This window comes from Rutilus rutilus, assembly GCF_951802725.1.
Source record: "Rutilus rutilus genome assembly, chromosome: 9".
In the NCBI taxonomy this organism is placed as follows: Eukaryota; Metazoa; Chordata; class Actinopteri; order Cypriniformes; family Leuciscidae; genus Rutilus; species Rutilus rutilus.
The window spans coordinates 37,375,942-37,395,123 of NC_140223.1; the positions used below are offsets into that span (position 1 = coordinate 37,375,942).

Genomic DNA, 19,182 nt, shown 5'->3' on the forward strand with positions numbered 1-19,182 from the left:
TACCCGGCAAATCCCAAACACGATTTCAGTTCCTTGAGAGTCTGTGGCCTTGGCCAGGTTTTAAAGGTCTCAATTTTCGCTGGGTCAGTTTCCACACCCTGTTGAGAAACAATACGTCCCAAATATCGCACTGATGTCTGAAAAAATGAAAAATTTTCAGGCGAGAATTTCAAGCCATATTCCTTCAGATAGGTAAGGACCTGCACTAGGCAATGTACGTGCTCTTTGAGGATTTCTAAAAAAACAGTAAGTTTGTCTATGAAAACTAGCACCTCTTTTCGATTCAGATCACAGAGATACAGCGCTCCATGAGCTGTTGAAAGGTAATGGGAGCATTTGTTGTCCATTGCGACATTCATTTTAAACTCCCAGAAACCTTGTGGGCACACAAAGGCTGTCTTATGTTTATCCGCTTCCTCCATCTCGATCTGGTAGTACCCTGACTTCAAATCCAGAACTGAGAACCACTTTGAGACATGTAACACACCGAAAAGACCTCCTCTAAGTTGGAAAGCGCATAGAAATCCTTTATAGTTTGGGAGTTAAGTTTCCTGAAGTCGATGCAAAGGCATACCAAATTATCCTTCTTCCTCACCACCACTATAGGTGAGGCAAAGGGGGATTCTGATTCACAAATAATTCCAGCAGGCAACAAGTCTTGTAAGTGTTTGCGAACAGCATCCTGTGGGTAAATGGGCCTAGCTCGATGTTAAAAAAGGAGATGGATGCGATGTCTCACTTTATCTATATGCCCATAGATTATGTCATGTAAGGCAAATACCTCGGGCACAGTGTTCAACAAAGTTGATACCCGGCTTCTCCACTCTGCTGGTAAAGAGGAATCACCAAAATCAAAGTTCATCTGCACGCTGTCAGAGTTCAATCGAGTCTGAGAGGCATCATGTCTTGGCTAAAATCACGTGCTAAACTGCGTGCATTTTACAGCTTTTGGTGGAACAGCTATGTCATTCTGGGTGTCTTTTCTCATCAATACAGGTAAACTAAAGGAGCGTTTAGGCAAGGTGTACAGTCCACTGGCTACTAATAATCCGCGTGGCATAGACAATGTTCCAGGCTGTCCTAATGTTGTGAAGGTTTCTGTAGGACAATGACTTAGATGAACAACTCCATCAAGAACAGCCACAGTCCCTGCTGACACAACTTTAGGAGTAGTTCCTTCCAACGTCACACATCCCAGGACTTCAGTGCTCATTTGCTTATGTCTAACATCCAGAATTTTGAGTACTTCTCAATATGCTTTGAAGGCTGGATTGAGGTTTCCTGGTTTTCCTTGAGCATGTTAGCATAGAGAGCATCAAGGGAGTTTGTTCCCACAAGGACTTGGGGCTCATGCATCAAATCAGGGACTACTAGTTCTAAGTAGCCCAAGTAGGGAACTGACTGCCCATTTGCTCCCTCCACTTCCAGTAAAGACTCCAGCGACTTCAGAGGGTGACTTGAAAGATGATCTTGGTAAAAGGATAGTGGAATGGTGGTTACTTGGGAACTGGTGTCTAGCAGACAATTCACTGGAGTTCCTTCAATAAACAACTTGGCATTAACTTGGCAACTTGGCATAAACAAATACATTTCATTCCAACCAATCCTCTCGGTAACTTTTTCTGCATCACTTCTTAACAACATTTGTTGAACACTCTTCTAGGTTTGTTAGGGCATGTGGGTCTTGCCCCAGTTTCTGTACGTCCTGCTACAGAGACTGCTTGTAGTTTAACTGTGGGGCTGCAACTCGGTTTTTCAAATCCCACTGAGCCTGTTTCTCCCTCAGCTAATGTTGTTTGCCTTCTACTTTGGAGGGATTTTGATCGTTTTCACAATTACGGCAACATGTCTGTCCTCTCAATGAAAGCAGTAGCCTGGATGAGGTCGAGCTGAGGTCAATCCACCACTACTGACTTTCTTTCTACCAAGTTTGCTTGGTTGTGACATTTGCAGAAGGACTCCTAAACCTAGATGTTCTTCCTGGATGATGTTTCTGTTAATTGACGGTTAATTGAGCTTTTTAATCTGAAACCTATCGCGTTAGTCCAGCAATTTCCTCAGCCTCTGAGCTACTATTCTGGACCTTTTGAGAAACCGCAGATTCCAAGCTTGAACCTGCGCTTGTAGTTCAGTCAATTCCTTTTTCAGCGAAGTCACATTCACTGCCTTGGAACAAAGTGGGCTGGCACCTCTGGTGAGTCAATGTCTGGATGGAGGCAAGTTAGGCATCTGATATTTTTGATGTTTTCTTTTTCATGGAGTCTGTTTCAGTGGCTGCTCCGCAGATTACATCGTGCGAGTGAACAGACAACTGGTGAGCTGCAGCTCGTGACTTGGAAGGGGCTAGATTTTGTTTAGTCATCCCCAAAATGATTCCTTATCCGATCCTCCTTTGAAGCTTGTCTGTCTTCTGTTCTGACAGTCACTACTAGTTCCGCAAAGGACGGTGGGTTAGTCTTCCTCCTTTCCAGCTGGAGATTGGCGATTAAGCCGTTATCCCAGCACCCGCGACAGAACTGCTTCAACAAGCAGCGGTCACGCTTGCTCTCTGCAATGCCACCTCTCCAGTCCGTTGTGCTTAACATCACCTGTAATCGATGCAGGTAGCTGGAAGGCTTTTCTCCCTGATTTTGTAGCATAGTAATAAACTTTGCTAACAACTCTTCCCCATCCTCGACTCCAGCAACTCTAAATACACTGAGGGCGATGACTGTGGACTAACGTGTTTGATTACATCAGCAGGTGGAAGCTATCTAGGATTCTTCTTGTATGAGACAAGTCTGAAACAGATAGAACCTGAAAACCAGTTACCTGAGAAACATCTGAGATGCAGGGAGGTATGCTGGGCTGTTACATCACTTGTCCTCACAAAGTGCTCAACATGACTCTTTGCCAGGAGGATCAATCATATCCATTGTCAGAGATGGACCCTGTGTGGCTAAAGGATTGTTAATTCCCGCACTATTATAAGAGCACGTACAAACCTTGTGGAAAGAGAGGCTGAGGTACTGCTAGAAAAGTCTAAACTGGAATCTGAACTGTTATCACTAAAGCATAAAAAGGAGTTTGCAGCGGCAGCAGCAGAGGCCGAGTTTCTTGAAGCGGCTGCAGCAGAGATTGAGTCAGAAGAAATGAAAATGGCGACTGACGTCACAGCGTTTCCACAGGAGACCACTGAAAAATGTAAAAGGACTATGTGGACAAGTCTTTCTGGATCAAGTTTTCACTATCTCCCTCATGTTAAAGCAGAGCTTGACTCCCATAATCACGAACAGTTCATGATCCTGCCTACGCTGCCCACACTGTAAAACCTAACAGTTGTATGTGTTAAAAATCCCAATTAGTCACTCTCCTGTCACTCTATTAGGAGACACTTCCTGGAACTTTCTTCACCTGAGGATAATTACCAATCAACCTCACTAGTGTGACTCTGGCTGCGTCCGAAACCGCATACTTTCCTACTATTTAGTATGGGAAAAAGAGTAGACAAGCGAAAAAGTATGTACGAATCCAAAAGAGTAGGCGAGAATTACCTGGGTGACGTACTAATTATCGCAAGATTCGGACTTAAGTGCGTTCGAATATGCCTACTTTCCTACTATATAGTAGGCGAAAACAGTACGTGAAGGAAGCAGTACGTTCGAAACATCAGTATTCATAAAAAAATAAGGCGAGAAGTTCATGGGTTTGCATCTATGGTTTGCATACATAATATGAGATTTTTTTACACAGGAAAAAAATAATCTACAAGGTTGAATATCTTCATTATAATACATTTTTAAAAAGCATTTTTTTTGTTATTTATAGGCCTGAGGGATGAAACGAGAGTTAAATTCAACAAGAAAAAGAGGAAAACATAAAGCAGTTAGCCACTTTTGCTTGTGGATGAAAATGTTTGGATATAAAAATAAAGAAATTAACAACATATTCAAGAGATGACAATTTTGGGATTTCGTAATAAAAATAGGCTAAATAATATCGTTAAGGATAAAACGGTGAGTCACATTAGTAGGGTTAATTATAAGAACTTAAATCAACCCTAAATGTATTCACAAAATAAATGGGCAGCAGTTTCTTCAAAAAGACCACAAAATGAGCAAGTTTAATCAATATCAAGATATTTACAGATAGATATTTAAACGTGTCGTTCAAATCTTTTAAGTTGTTGCGCGTGATAACGCGTCGTAGGTCACATGATAACGTCAACATGGCAGATGTCCAGTTCGCATTCATACTCAGCGAGATCTGGCTATAAAGTACCTACTCTTTTAGCGCTCGTTAAGTAAGTACTTATTGAAATTAAGTACCTACTCATTGAGTATGCGGTTTCAGACGCAGCCTCTCTTTGTGCTGACTGCTTGCTCCTCTGCTTGCTGCATGTGTTTGCTGCATCTATGACTTTACACCAGCAATATGCAGCAATTGTAAAGCCACATTAAGGAAATGGGACAATGAAGAAAGAAAGCAAATGGCAATAAATCAATTGAGAAGTAACTTCTGGACTCATTCCTGTGTTCTAATCGACACACCATTCTAGTAGCACTCATCCTTAACCAGCCAAACACCAAATGGTGTATATGGTCCTTCGAGCCGGAGAGGCTGCTGGAATGGAGTCAGAAGATAACCCTGGGAAACTGAAGCGTTCAACTAGGCATGTGAGGCCTCCTGTGTGGTATCAGGATTATGAAATGGTACATCCCCACTCTTCTGCTACAAATGTTCGAGGTCAATTACAAGGAGGAGTAAATCCAGAAGCCCTGCTCCCACCTGGAAACACTGATGTGAAGTCTCTGACTGAGAAGGTCAAACAGATGAAAGGCATGTTGATGAATTTGGGAGAAATGATGAAGAATATGCAGGACCAAGGCGAATGTTCTTCCTTTAATTCTGATTCACAAAGCTTGCGTGCTGCATCTCCTGAGAGACGGGCAGGAGAGAGAGATCCATCAGTGGACTTTAGGACATTCTTTGTGCAGGAGCTAGGAGAATATCTGCATCAACATCAGGAAAAGAGACAAAGCCTGCCTCTCCCCTCACCACCAAGGTCGAGTAGACAAAGCACTCTTCCATCTTCACTGGCCTCTATGCTTCCCACACCCTCTGCCTGATCTAGTAGAGAACCACCGGATATGCATGTAGGCCCAAATGTTCATGCACGTCCTGAGCCACCAGTTCCTTGTCAGAGGAACTCAACTTTACAACACCCCCTGAATGTGAATCCGATTCCACATTACCTGAATCAGCCACGAGGTGTCAATCAAGACTTATCTCAAATCTATGATTTTGGTCATCCAGGACTTTATCCCAGTGACCCTCAGTTAGCGAGGAGTGATGCCCTCTAATATAGTCAAATGCCAGGAAATGCTTTCTACTTTCCAGGCCCTCTATGCCCTCCATGGATGCCGCCGCTAATGTCAACTTACCCAGCTTATGTTCAAAACGGTGGAGTATTCAGGTCTCCTTATTTCCCTTATCCTTTTCCTGATCTGCCATATGCCCTACCTGTCCATCCAGAGTATCTGGCTCCAATAGCTGCCGCACCATAACCTCCTCAGGCTCCCCCCGGGCCTGTACCAGCCCCACATATTAGAGTGACAGCTCCTGCTACTAACCCCATAGTCATGCCTGCTCGTAGTTCTCGCCATTTGCCTCTGGCCCCAGCACTAGTTGATCCTGGTAGGCACCTAGAAGAGTATGCAGCCAGTCACCCTAGAAATGTTCAGTGCCATTCTGTTGCTGATATGATTCCCACAGTCTCGGCGTCTCAGTCTCATGAAGCACCTGCTGATCGGGTGCATTCTCCTAGTAGGGCCCATTCTACGGCAGCTGCTCACTCCTGTATTCCAGCCCAGTCATCAGTTCCTGTGTCCTACACATTGGTGCCCCCTGCTCAGCTCGGAAGGTCAGCATACGAGAGGCCTTCATTTCCATTTTTTAGAAGAGAAGACCCTCATGAGTTTGCAATGTTAAATATGGCTTTGGAGAACTTGCCACCTGAGGAAAATGAGCAGTATAAATATCATATTCTTCTTGATCACTTGAAATTGGATTCAGCCCGTCATCTTGCCCTCGCCTATGCTCATCATCCACAGCCTTACACTACTGCTTTGGTCCGATTCACCTCCGTTCTGATCTGGATTTGCTCTGACACCTGTAGATATAACGTCTTTGTGGCAAACCGCATCACAGAAATCCTTGAGCACACTCAGCCACAATCCTTCAGTCCAATCCTTGGACTCCACCAAGCCACAACATGTTCAAGCAGAGCTCCATCTACTCTGTCAAGCCCAAAAAGAGGATTTCCCTGAAGAATATAAGCTACTTCAAAGTGGCCGAGATTTCCCTCCTCAAAGTCGCCTGGCTGAACTAGCCCCAGAATATGACCCGGCTACAGGATTGATTAGAGTGGACGGCCGGCTCCGTCAGAGTGAGGATCTTGAGCCTGATGTTATCCATCCAATTGTTTTGGACCCTAAGAATCATATTACCTCTCTGATCATCTCTGAAATTGATTCTTCTTTGCATCACCTTGGGCCACAAAGAGTGTTTGCCCATCTTCGGCGGAAATACTGGGTCTTATGTGGCCGTCAAGCCATTAAGAAGGTTCAGCAAACATGTGTAGATTGTAAGAAATGGAAAAGCTCTCCCTCTGTTCCTCGCATGGCTGACTTGCCTGCCTCTAAACTCCGTCTCCATAAGCCCCCCTTCTGGTCAACTGGTATGGACTGTTTTGGCCCTTTCACCATCAAAATAGGCCGAAGGCATGAGAAGAGATGGGGCATTCTTTTCAAATGTCAGACCACCCGATGTGTCCATCTTGAGCTCCTGTCTAGTCTTGACACTGACCGTTTCCTCCTAGCCCTTCGGCGATTCGTAGCCCGGAGAGGACGTCCTCATGAACTCATATCCGACCAGGGCACGAATTTCCGAGGTGGCGAAAGGGAGCTCAGAGAAGCCTACGCTCAACTTGCCCCTACACTTCAAGAGAAACTGGCACAGCAGCAGATCAAGTTCTCATTCAATCCGCCACATGCTCTTCACTTTGGAGGAACATGGGAACATGAGGTGAGGTCTATTAAAAATGCCCTGCGTGTCACTTTAGGAACTCAAGTTGTGACCGAGGAAGTCCTTCACACTGTAATTATAAAAGTTGAAGAGATAATGAATTCAAAACCCCTTGGCTATGTGTCATCGAACATCTCGGACACAGATCCGATAACGCCAAATATTCTTCTGATGGGGCGGCGAAACGCGTCCCTTCCACAAGTAATGTATGCTGACTCTGAGCTCTTGACCCATAGGAAGTGGAGACACAGTCAGATCCTTGCCGACAGGTTCTGGGTTATCTCCCAAGCCTTCAGTCCCGTCAGAAGTGGAAATGGATGGTCCCTCTATCTCACCTTCTGCTGTTGTCATGGTGATGGATCCCCAGCTCCCTCGTAGTTCCTGGCCCATAGGGACAGTCACCAAGGTCCTGCCCAGTTCTGATGGCTGCATTCGAGTGGCTGAGATCGTCACACTGATCCTACTGTATGAGCGAGATTTCTTTGGACAAATATGTTGTCATATTTGGGGGCGGCTGTTAAAAATCCCAATTAGTCACTCTCCTGTCACTCTATTGGGAGACACGCCCACTTCCTGGAACTTTCTTCACCTAAGGATAATTACCAATCAACCTCACTAGTGTGACTCTCTTTGTGCTGACTGCTTGCTCCTCTGCAACAAACACCAAATATTGTATAGTATGTACTAAATCAAATTGAGTTCAGTGCACTCAAATAGTACCGAAAGTTATGTGGACACAATGACTGAAACAGAACTCAAACTGAATGAGTTATAAAACATTTCTAGATCCCCGCACGATAATTGGATAATAAGCAGAGGATGAGGATGATTAAACAACTCCACAAACAGCATTACCAGCTTCACAGAAGAAAAAAAACTGACCTTGAACAGACAAGGTCACAAAATAATCATCAATATCTTCATTGTAAAAACATACAATGAAGCTTTTAACTCATGAAAGTAAATTACTCATCGTACATCATACATTTTACAAAGAACTTGAATATCTTGAATATACATACATGTATTCTTCAAATAAAGATTATTTTCTTTATGTATGCAATGTCTGTGATTATTTTTTTCAACTAACACACATAATATATCGTCACATAATTGACCACATAGTTTGCAGTTATTTACCAAATACAGCATTAGCTAAATTTTATTTCATTTATTAACCTTTCCCATCGATTTTATTTCTTTTGCTGTCCTTACACACTAATAACAATATAATTAATAACAATTAATAAATCAAACTGACTTACCAAGGAGATTGCTAAACTCATAGAAAATTCCAGAGAGGCATAGGTGTATCTCGTCCCCTTTATTCCTTTTCTTTCTCCTTTTTAATCAAAAATAAACTCTGTAAACTCTTTAGCAATATTCTAATGCTAATAGAGCATATAAATGTCACCATACACTGTGGTATTTATAAGTTGAATGTGCGTTTTACTCAATTGGCAACATCTCAATGTCATTCATAATTAATGCAAAAAAAAGTTTTCCATTTCACTCACAAAAATCCATTGATAGAAATAATCTAGGAGGTTGTTTCTTTCTTTTTCCACGGGGCATCAATGTTCATCAGGAAATCCGTGCACGAGAGAGAGAGCTGCCTCTGACTCCACGCATAAACCTTGTGCAAAACCCGGATATCAATTTTTCTGTTGCGCCACATTCTGCGCTCGCTTTGGCCAGTTTCGAGTTCAAAACTGATCACAATTGGCCACATTAATAACCAAGTGAAAATATATATTTTATAAAAGTAATATTTCCTTTTATAAATTTTCTTTTAAATAGTTTTCAAAGGTCTTCACATTATTACATTATTAAATTAATCACATTCTTTTTTCTGTTACTCCCTGGTAACCCTGGGTTAGATACCTTAATTTTTATGAATCCTAATGATTTTAAAAACATATTTGTCTAGTTGCGAGACATGGCTGAATGTATTGCTGTCCAATTAAAACAAAGAGACAATTTTATTTGTTTTTTTCTACATAATACACAAAATAATGCTTTCATACAGAGACACTAAAGCCCCCATATTACATATGAACAGGGACATGGCCATGGTTTTACTGTATTATGGTCTACCTGAGCCGTGATGCTTGGACTCTGATCATTGTAGTTTTATTTTGTTGTTGTTGTTGTCTTGGTTCCCTTTCGATACGGTTCACTCGCATTGCGTCTGCTTTTAGCCTCCGCTTATGGGAAAAACTCCTGTTTTCTCAGAATTCTGAAGCCTGATTGGTTCACGTCTGTGCAGTGGCACAGACAAATGGCATTTCAGCCCCCCAAATGGGCTGGGTTGACTGCCTTTAAAGTCTTGCAGAAACACCTCTATTTCAGATTTCGAGTGGTAGGTCTCGTTAGGCGGGTCTGATGACGCTACAGTCTTCTTCTTCGGCTGTTCTCTCTAAAGTCAACAGTGTCAATGAAAAATGAAACACGAAGTGAGTTGGTGATTTGCAGGCTCTATCTGTGGAACCTTCCTGCCTTGATTTCGGCACCAACGACATTACTGGCCAAAAAAAGGGTATGTGCCAAAAGTGCTCTCCACCCTGTTCAGAACGTAGGTGATAGCGCTGTTAGCTCTGTCCCGCAAGGGCCTTGAGAGCAGGGCCGGCCCGTGGCATAGGCAGTATAGGCAAATGCTAAGGGCGCCGGCGCCCTATACCCTAGGGGGGGCGCCAGAGCCGCGTAAGGAACTTTCCGCTTTTACCCGCGGCCGCCATTCGGTTTTTGTTTTTATTGCGTCAAAAGTTAATATGTCAAACTTAAAGCGTCCCAAATTATCTGGTGCCAATTATCAATAATGCCATTATAGTCATTAGCATACATGGTGGTTAGCTAACGTTAATCTATAAATAACCAGCGCTATCTGCTAGTTCTAACCAAAATATTAACAGTCAATGGTTCTAACTAACAGATAAGCCTAGCGCTATTATTATGGAAAATAGTAATATGAGTACCTTCCTCGGACAAATGTGTAAATATTAGATCTAATCAGCAGGTGTATTAATGTTAATTTCATTGACATCATTATCTCACGTTTTCCCAGCTTGTAATAATTAATCAAAATACCATTAATATAATCATAATAATAATTCCATAGTTGTAACGCCAGCTGTTAACTGTGTTACAGCTTATATTGTCTATAAAGTGTGTTTATCATGTTAAAATTTACACCTGTATTAAAGTGCACATCATTAATGTTAGAGCATAACTTAGCATTCCCACATGCAATATTATACTGCAGTTTACTGATTCTTTTGCATTCTGCTAATTAGAATTTCATTGTAATGACAATAAAATTTAAATTATTACTAATATATGAATTACTAATATAATTTGTATCTGAAAAAATACATTGTATATTATACACTATAGTCTACATCATGTATTTATATCTCTAGGTTTCTCATTTATATTATTTCATTTTATTGTATTTTTTAAAATATTGTGTTTATTATTAGTCTGGTGTCACATACTCCTCTTCTGTCTTCAGATGCGCTGCTGAGGTTTCTCAGTCCCACCCTTGCCAATCCCTCTGTTCCCTCCACCTCAGCAGCACAAACCAGCAGTGATGCAGCTGCATCAAGCGCTCCTCTTGTCGCCTCCACCTCAGCTGCATCAAGCGCTCCTCCTGGACCTGTCGCCTCCACCTCACCTGCATCAAGCGCTCCTCTTGTCGCCTCCACCTCAGCTGCATCAAGCGCTCCTCCTGGACCTGTCGCCTCCACCTCACCTGCATCAAGCGCTCCTCTTGTCGCCTCCACCTCAGCTGCATCAAGCGCTCCTCCTGGACCTGTCGCCTCCACCTCACCTGCATCAAGCGCTCCTCTTGTCGCCTCCACCTCACCTGCATCAAGCGCTCCTCCTGTCGCCTCCACCTCAGCAGCATCAAGCGCTCCTCCTGTCACCTCCACGTCAGAAGCATCAAGCGCTCCTCCTGTCGCCTCCACGTCAGAAGCATCAAGCACTCCTCCTGTCGCCTCCACCTCAGCAGCACAACCTAGCAGGTATACAGCAGCATCAAGCGGACCTTCTGTTGCTCCAATAGACCCAGCTGACTGGTCATCTCCTCTAACTGATAAGGTACGGACAGAGTTGGTTCACAGAGGTCCATTTCAAATAGAAAACAGCTTCACATTCCCTAAATCAAAAGACGGACGAAGATGTCAGCATGACCATTTTAACAGACTCTTAATCAATGGAGAAAAAGTCAGAAGAAGCTGGCTTATGTACTCTAAAAAAGATGATAGCTTGCACTGCTTCTGCTGCAAACTTTTTTCTAAAAGAGAGTACAAACTTAATAGGGAAGGACTAAAGGACTGGAAAAATGCAAGTCACTTGCTCAAGGTCCATGAGGATAGCCAGGAGCATAATGCTCACATGGCAACATGGAAGGATTTGGAGGTCCGTTTTGCAAAAGGGATCACAATAGATAAACAAGAGATGGCACTTGTTGAGGCTGAGAGAAAAAGGTGGCGTGACGTTCTACATCGATTGGTGGCAATAATTCAGTCCTTAGCTGAAAGAAACATGGCTTTCAGGGGTTCCACAGACACATTACATAAACCAGACAATGGGAATTTTCTGAAAGAGGTGGAGCTCATGGCCAAATTTGATCCAGTGATGAAGCAGCATGTCAGTAGGGTGGAAAGTGGACCTGGCAGTCATGTACATTATCTTGGCAAAACAATTCAAAATGAACTGATAGACTCCATCAGTTCTAAAATAATAGAACACATCGTGACAGAGATAAAAATATCCAAATATTTCTCCATCATTTTAGACTGCACCCCGGATCTGAGTCATAAGGAACAGCTCTCTGTCATAGTCAGGATAGTGTCACAAGAAGACATTCCTCAAGTAAAAGAGCATTTCTTAGGCTTTCTTGTGGCAGCGCAGTCAACAGGAGAACATTTGTCATCTCTAATCCTAAAAAGGCTAGAGGAACTTAACATCCCATTTGAGGACTGCAGAGGCCAGTCCTATGACAACGGCGCCAATATGAAGGGGAAAAATAAAGGTGTTCAGGCAAAGTTGCTTCAGCTGAACTCAAGAGCTTTTTATGTCCCATGTGGTGCGCACACTTTAAATCTGGTAGTAGCTGATGCTGCAAAAAGCTCACCAGATGCCCTTGGCTACTTTGGGCATTTGACAAAGCTATTCAAGCTCTTCTCAGCCTCCACCCAAAGGTGGGATGTCCTCTTGAAATATGCAAAAATCACTCTGAAATCATGGGCTGAGACCAGATGGGAAAGCAGGGTGAAAAGCATTGAGGCAGTAAGGTATCAGGCTGGGCAAATCCGAGAGGCTCTTCTGGAGGTGAGGGAAAAAACTGCAGACCCTGTGGTGAGAGTTGAAGCCCAGTCTTTGGCTGAGGAGATTGGATCCTATCGCTTTTGCATTTGTACAGCCATATGGTATGACATTCTCTGCAAGATCCAGCATGTCAGTAAACTGATGCAGTCACCCTCCATGCAGCTTGATGTAGCTGTCAACTTGCTGAAGAAAACAAGAGATTCCCTCACCAGTTACAGAAACACTGGATTTTCTGATGCACAGACAATTGCGAAGGAGATGTGTGAAGAGATGAACGTGGAGGCTGAACTCAAACAAAAGCGCTTGAGAACCACAAAAACACACTTTGGCTATGAGTCTCCAGATGAGCCCATACAAGATGCACTGCGAAAAATGGAAACCACATTTTTTTATGTGGTCGTGGATACTGCCATCTCTTCACTTGATGAGAGATTTCAGAATCTTGGAGAGGTGAATAACACGTTTGGCGTGCTCCTTGATTTCCCCAACTTAGCAAAAGAGGACCTGCTACAGAAGTGTCAAACCCTAAGTACTGCTCTGACCCATGACAGTCAGCCGGACATTGATGGCATTGAACTTGCAAGGGAAATGCAGAATTTCCCACCATTGCCATCAAAGAATATGACAAACATGGAACTTTTGACCTTCCTGCATGTGAAGAAGCTGGCAGAAATGTACCCCAACATGTGGGTTGCTTTGAGAATTTCTGCCACTCTTCCTGTTACAGTGGCTGCTGCTGAAAGAAGCTTCTCAAAGCTCAAACTGATTAAAACTTACCTGAGATCTACTATGATGCAAGAACGTCTCAGTGGACTTGCCATCATAAGCATCAACCATGTGGTCTCTAATCAGTTGTCATATGATGATGTTGTAGATGACTTTGCCTCAAGAAAATGCAGGAAAGTCAAGCTGTAGCAAGTCATGTTAGATTAAGGAGGTGGTGGTGTAGTTTCTGAAGTAATTTAAGGCAGGACCAAAAACACCAATAGAGCTCTTTCATCTTTTGATCTTTTCATTTTTTTTTAATTCAAATCCTTGTAGTATTTCTGTGCCTACTTAAATATACAAATAGATAAGATATATAAGATAAGATAGATAAGATAAGATAAGATACTAATGTCTTATTTTGCACAGTTCCGCATTTCTATTGTATATAAGGTAATGTCACTTGTTTACACTTCATTTCGGGAGTCTTAAAATGTAATACTTTATGTAAGCTATATATATTTTATTTCATATGTTGAGTTCATTTTTTTTATTTGTTTCTTTAATTATTATTATTATAATTAGTATTTTGAATGTGCAATTGTTTTAGTTAAATAAAAGAATGTCTAAAACAAAGCTATTAAGTTTCTTGTGAGTATGTACACTAACAGTGCAAGTACTGTACTGCGATGCAAGGGGGCGCCACTTAAAATCTTGCCTAGGGCACCAAATTGGTTAGGGCCGGGCCTGCTTGAGAGTGTATATTGAGCGCTCAGGCCAGTTTCGGCAATCAGAGCATCTGTTTGTTTGCTTCTGAGGCTGCAGCAAAGGACTTCCAGTCTCAAAGCAGACTTTCCAGATGGATTGTGGAATCTCCATCGCAGATATCTGTGTGGCAAGGTTGTCCTTGCCATACACTTTTATCAGATTTTATAACCTGGACATCCCTGTTCTTCAAGCTAAAAGCAGACGCAATGCTCGTTCCAGTAATCTCAGGGAACCAGGGTTACGTGAGTAACCATAATGATTTTGAGAGCAGAACTTCTATTATCCTCAATTTACCAACATTTTTTATTATGTTATTATTAACTCACTCATGTTATGCATTTACATTTATGTATTCCGTAGATGCTTTTTATAAACGACTTACATTTCATTCAAGATGTACATTTAATCAGTTCTTGCATTCCCTGGGAATCAGTCTTCTGATCTAGGCATTGGTAGTGTCCTGCTCTACTGTTTGACTGCCATTCATGATGTTTACACACCATTTTTGAATTAAGCTGCGACCTTTGGCAGAGGTCAAGAATGTCACTGTCTGTGAAAAAGTGGTATATGATACTTATGTCTGTATTGACATCTCACCTTCATCACAGTAATAGCATGAGGAGAAACATCATGAAACCTTTTCTCTAGCGGCTCCTATAACAACAACAATATCAAATTTAGTTACCTTTCACAATTATTATATTTTTTTAAGTGTAGGTATTTATGTTACCATGGTATCAGGCTCGGGGATGCTGACTCCGCTAAAGAAGACATTGGACCGGAACACCTGCTGATGACGTGGGATCAAGTCACCTATCAGGGGGTCAAAGTTTAGATGTTAGGAGCCTGTGTATAACTGGCTTTTTATAGAGATTTAGACTAAACTTTAGTCATACAATTGACCCCTTGAAAACAGAATGTCCCACAGGACAGTATTGTCTGTAGTGTAGAGATTTCTCCAGCTATGGAGAAAAGGACCTGACTGCAGCCTGCAGATGCACCCCCATATCTACTCTGATTGGCTCCATCGTCTTTCATAGCTATACATGATAGAAAATGTGTTCATAGTTGGTGTAGGAAGGAGAATGTAATTTAAAAAAAAAACTGGAAAAGCTGTGCGGTTCACAAAGCCTTCATTAGCCTGTAACTCGCAATGTCCCTGAAATGATTGTTTTAGTAAATTAAGCTAACACACGAACGACCCCACAACATTTAAAAAAAGGAATTGGTTAATTATCGACAACAGGAGGTCTTCAGTTAGAGGAATGAATTATGAATTAGGCTAAATAATTTATTTATCATTTTGATTATTTCTTATCACCATAGTATGAGAAAGGAAAATAAAAAGGATGTATCAGTATCGTTATCAGTAACATGACAAGGCATACATACAACTGTACTATCAGCAGTTACCTTCTACTCAGCTAATCCACTTCTGGAGAACCTTGTCTTGTCCTGTCTGCGTGTTTGTTTAGACTGTTCTCTGCCCAGCCATCCTGCTGCTCGTGGTCTCCAACCTCACTGCTACCTGCATATCTGCAACTACTGGCCTAAGACTGTCATCCTCGCTGACCGCTGTTACCAAACTCGGGGACCTCTGATGTTGTGTTTCACCAGCCAAGTTATCGACTTTTGTGTTTACCAGTTCTGCGTCCGCCTGACAGCAGAAAGCTTTTGTTCCCTTTTCAATTAAACTTTGTTTCTGTACCTGCCTTCACTCTTGGGTCCTCTTGTTTATCCTGAAACTCTTTTACAGTTTTGTAACTTGATTGATGACATTCATTCATCAATCCAGGCACTACTCTGACCTACACCAACTACGAACACATTTTCTATCATGTCTGCCTAGCCCTAGACGAATATGCCAATCAGAGTAAGTGTGGGGTGGAGCGACACATGCAGCTCCGTCCCAGGTGTAGCCCCGTCCCCCAGGCTGCAGCCAGGTGTACTTGGCTATGGAAACAAAATCCCCCTCCATCTTTCAATGAATTTCTGCGAGATGTAATAAGCTTAATTAATTTGGGGAAAAAAAAACTTTCATTATCTTTTTTTCTAAAATATGTAGTACTTCTAGTCTGTCAACCTAAGCATTAAGATGTTATTATGATTGTGGCTTGAATCTGTTCAGGAGTGTGTGATTATATAGGTTACATGTATGTGTGGTGTGGACATCTGTGTACTTTATATTTTTAAGGTTTTGTTTGTCAATATATGTGTGTACACTGAATATATGGCTAAATTATTTTATTTCTAAACTTTAATGATTCAACATACACGATTGACATACTTTGCATTACACTCTATAATTATTGATTGAGTTCAGTGCCATCGCAGGTGGGGTGCGAGGCCCTGTGCGAACTTGAAATGCGAGGCCCTGCTCTTTGATGTGGATGCTTAATTGCGCATGAATAACAGTCACACGGATGTAGCTGTTCTAGTTCTATTGCACGCATAATCTCGCTGCAATACGTTTTTATCAAGTAGAATAATACAGCATAATCATGCACATAGTCTCAGCTATGACTTTTTGGTATTTATTTCAGAGGGAAAAAAATCAACTGTGCAACCAGTGGCTTTACATCAAGTCAGCTCAAGAATTTTCGTGTGAATACATACATAGATCCGCCTACCTTACCAACGTGTATTTTAATGGTCCAGTGGTAGAAATTTCACCAACCGTGTCAGAGGTTCTGGGTTCTAACCGCACTCAGACAATATATTTTTTTCTCTCATCAAAATCGTTTATGTTCATCAGTGGTTGTATATCAAGCAGGGACACGTTTGTGTGCATTATGCTTTATAATTTCACCAGAACGAATAGAGTATCCGCAACGGATTGAAGCGCGCGTCCAAGTGAAGACGTGCGAGTGCGGCATGTGTGCGAGCCACAAGAGACTGATTGCAGCGGCAAGGAACACTTTGATCACTTGATTTAAAAAACATATTTCAGTGCTAGATCGTCTCTTATTTAAAAAACGAACGAAATTAATGCTCTGACAGTTAACTGGAGATGTTTTATTTATTTGTAGAATTGGTACATTCGTGCCGCAAGATGTTTTAAAAAGTGGTGGGGACAAAAAAACAGCAGGATTGAGGTAGTGCTTTTTTAAATTTAGTTTCATTTTATTTTAATTTAATTAATTTAATTTGTATTTTTGGGGGTGGATGTGGGAAGAATATTTTTTTTCACTATTCTCCTGTATCTTTATCCTGTAAATATTGTAAAAGGTCAATAAACAGATTAAGCAAATCTTATTTTGTAATTTTGTAGTGATTCCAACTGATAACATTGGTGTATGTGAACAGGACTGTCCTTTCTACATTTTCTACAACTAAAGTATTGTGAACCCTTTAGTTATTATATCTTGAATCAATGTTTAATGTCACATTAAGAACCACAAAATAAATACCACTTGTGTCACTACCGTGTTCTGTACAATTCGGTTTTTTAAACAAACTCTATTTGTATGTTCATTATACAGTCACAGAACTAACAGGGCCAAGTAAACAGTCAATTACTATGCTAATGGGAAAAACACAGACAATCATTGTATAGTGGCTGTGTTCTGTGATCCATGTTATTCCAGTCACATTAAAGAAATGTTCCAAAAAAGCATATTGTGTGCTCCAATAGAAGCAAGGATATCTGATCTTTTCTTGATGGAGCTTTATTGAGTAGTGACCTAGATTTAGAGAAGATATTTTGTTGTTAGTTTTACTGTAAAATACATTATTTAAAAAAAAAATATATATATTTTTTCAGGTTTAAATTCACTCAAATTTAAATTGTTATATTGCACATTTTTAAGTGGTCTCAGACTTTTGGACCCTTTTGTATATCACTTTAAATGCACAAACATTCTCCTTTCTTTTTCTTTTAGTACCCAGCGTTTGTCGAATGAGGTGCAACTGATCCACGTCAGAACGTCCTGGCCAAAGAGGATTTCCAGACAGCAGTTCAGCAAAGACACAACCAAGGGCCCAGACATCAACTGGGGGACCGTACTGAGTGTCTCCGACCAAGAGCTCTGGGGCCCGGTACCATCGTGTTGCCACATAATCAGTGTAATCATCACCTGGACCAGCTGTTTGACACACACACACACACACACACACACACACACACACACACACACACACACACACACACACACACACACACACACACACACACATACACACACACACACACACACACACACACACACACACACACACACACACACACACACACACACACACACACAGCTTTTAACAAAACGGGGAACTTACATAGACTTTTATTGTTTTTATTAACAGCTAGTTCTAAATACTATAACCTAACCCACATCATAACTATCTGTAGTTTAGCTAATAAAAAAACAAAAAAAAAACTTTATTTACTTTACTTTTATACTGTTATTTACAAATGAGGACAATACCCAAAAGGCAGTTTTGGGAGCAATTGCCATGTTTAGCTTACTTCTGGGTACAAATTTGTGCCCAAAACATGGTTAAGTAGCTACACATGCACAGATTCAGAATTACATGTACATCATACAGAAAGGATTACAACATGCTGATGGATAGACCTTGTGTTAGCCTATAGTAACAATACACTGAAACCCAAGGATGATGTAAGCTGACCCTGACTGGCTGACACTCACGCTGCTCTGAAAGTGTGCTCAGGACGCATGACAGCTGATATAGGTAGGACATATAAATAAGTCATTAATGAAGTGAAGATGCTAAATGCACATAAATGGCTAGAGAGTGTGTGAGCTAGACAAAGTCACTTACTGAGGATGCGAGCAAAGCCAAAATCACATAGTTTGATCACACCAGTCTTGGTCAGAAGAATGTTCTCCGGTTTTACGTCCCGGTGGATACACTAGTATACACACACAAAGAGTGACACTGTCAGAGATACATACACAAAATACACATACACTACTACAAGGCAGGGATTTGTAAAAAGACAATTTCGTTCTAAAAAAATAATAATTAATATCTTACCACAGGCAATAGAACCGATCTAGCAACAATCTAGCACAATAAGTGTCATTCCCTTGTGTCTGAATATGCCTATTTTATAGTTTTCAAAAAGCAGTATCTGAACTGTGTCCAAATTCATAGTATTCATGACTTACTACTTCCACCAAGATTCTGAAGTGTGCATTCAATGGACATTACAATCCCATGATGAGGCAACAGGAGACCATTTGTAAATGCATGGAGGCTGCACATATGACGTGGTAGGTCACATGACAATATGGCAGTTGTAGTAAGGATTGCATTCATATTATATGTATCCACCTAGTAAGTTCTTCA

The 19,182-nt window shown here is 41.4% G+C and overlaps 1 protein-coding gene across 1 annotated transcript in view; it reads right to left on the reverse strand.

The window, feature by feature from the left end:
* LOC311297483 (cyclin-dependent kinase-like 1) overlaps nucleotides 1-19,182 on the reverse strand; it is a gene marked incomplete at its 3' end in the record, with an annotated part of 60,582 nt that overhangs the window by 34,806 nt on the left and 6,594 nt on the right. Inside the window, exons 5-8 of the mRNA XM_084419787.1 lie at nucleotides 18,652-18,742; nucleotides 17,757-17,957; nucleotides 14,603-14,685; nucleotides 14,470-14,526 (exon numbers count right to left, since the gene is read on the reverse strand). Coding sequence (XP_084275913.1) covers nucleotides 14,470-14,526; nucleotides 14,603-14,685; nucleotides 17,757-17,957; nucleotides 18,652-18,742 — 432 coding nt within the window. The remainder of the gene's footprint in view (nucleotides 1-14,469; nucleotides 14,527-14,602; nucleotides 14,686-17,756; nucleotides 17,958-18,651; nucleotides 18,743-19,182) is intronic.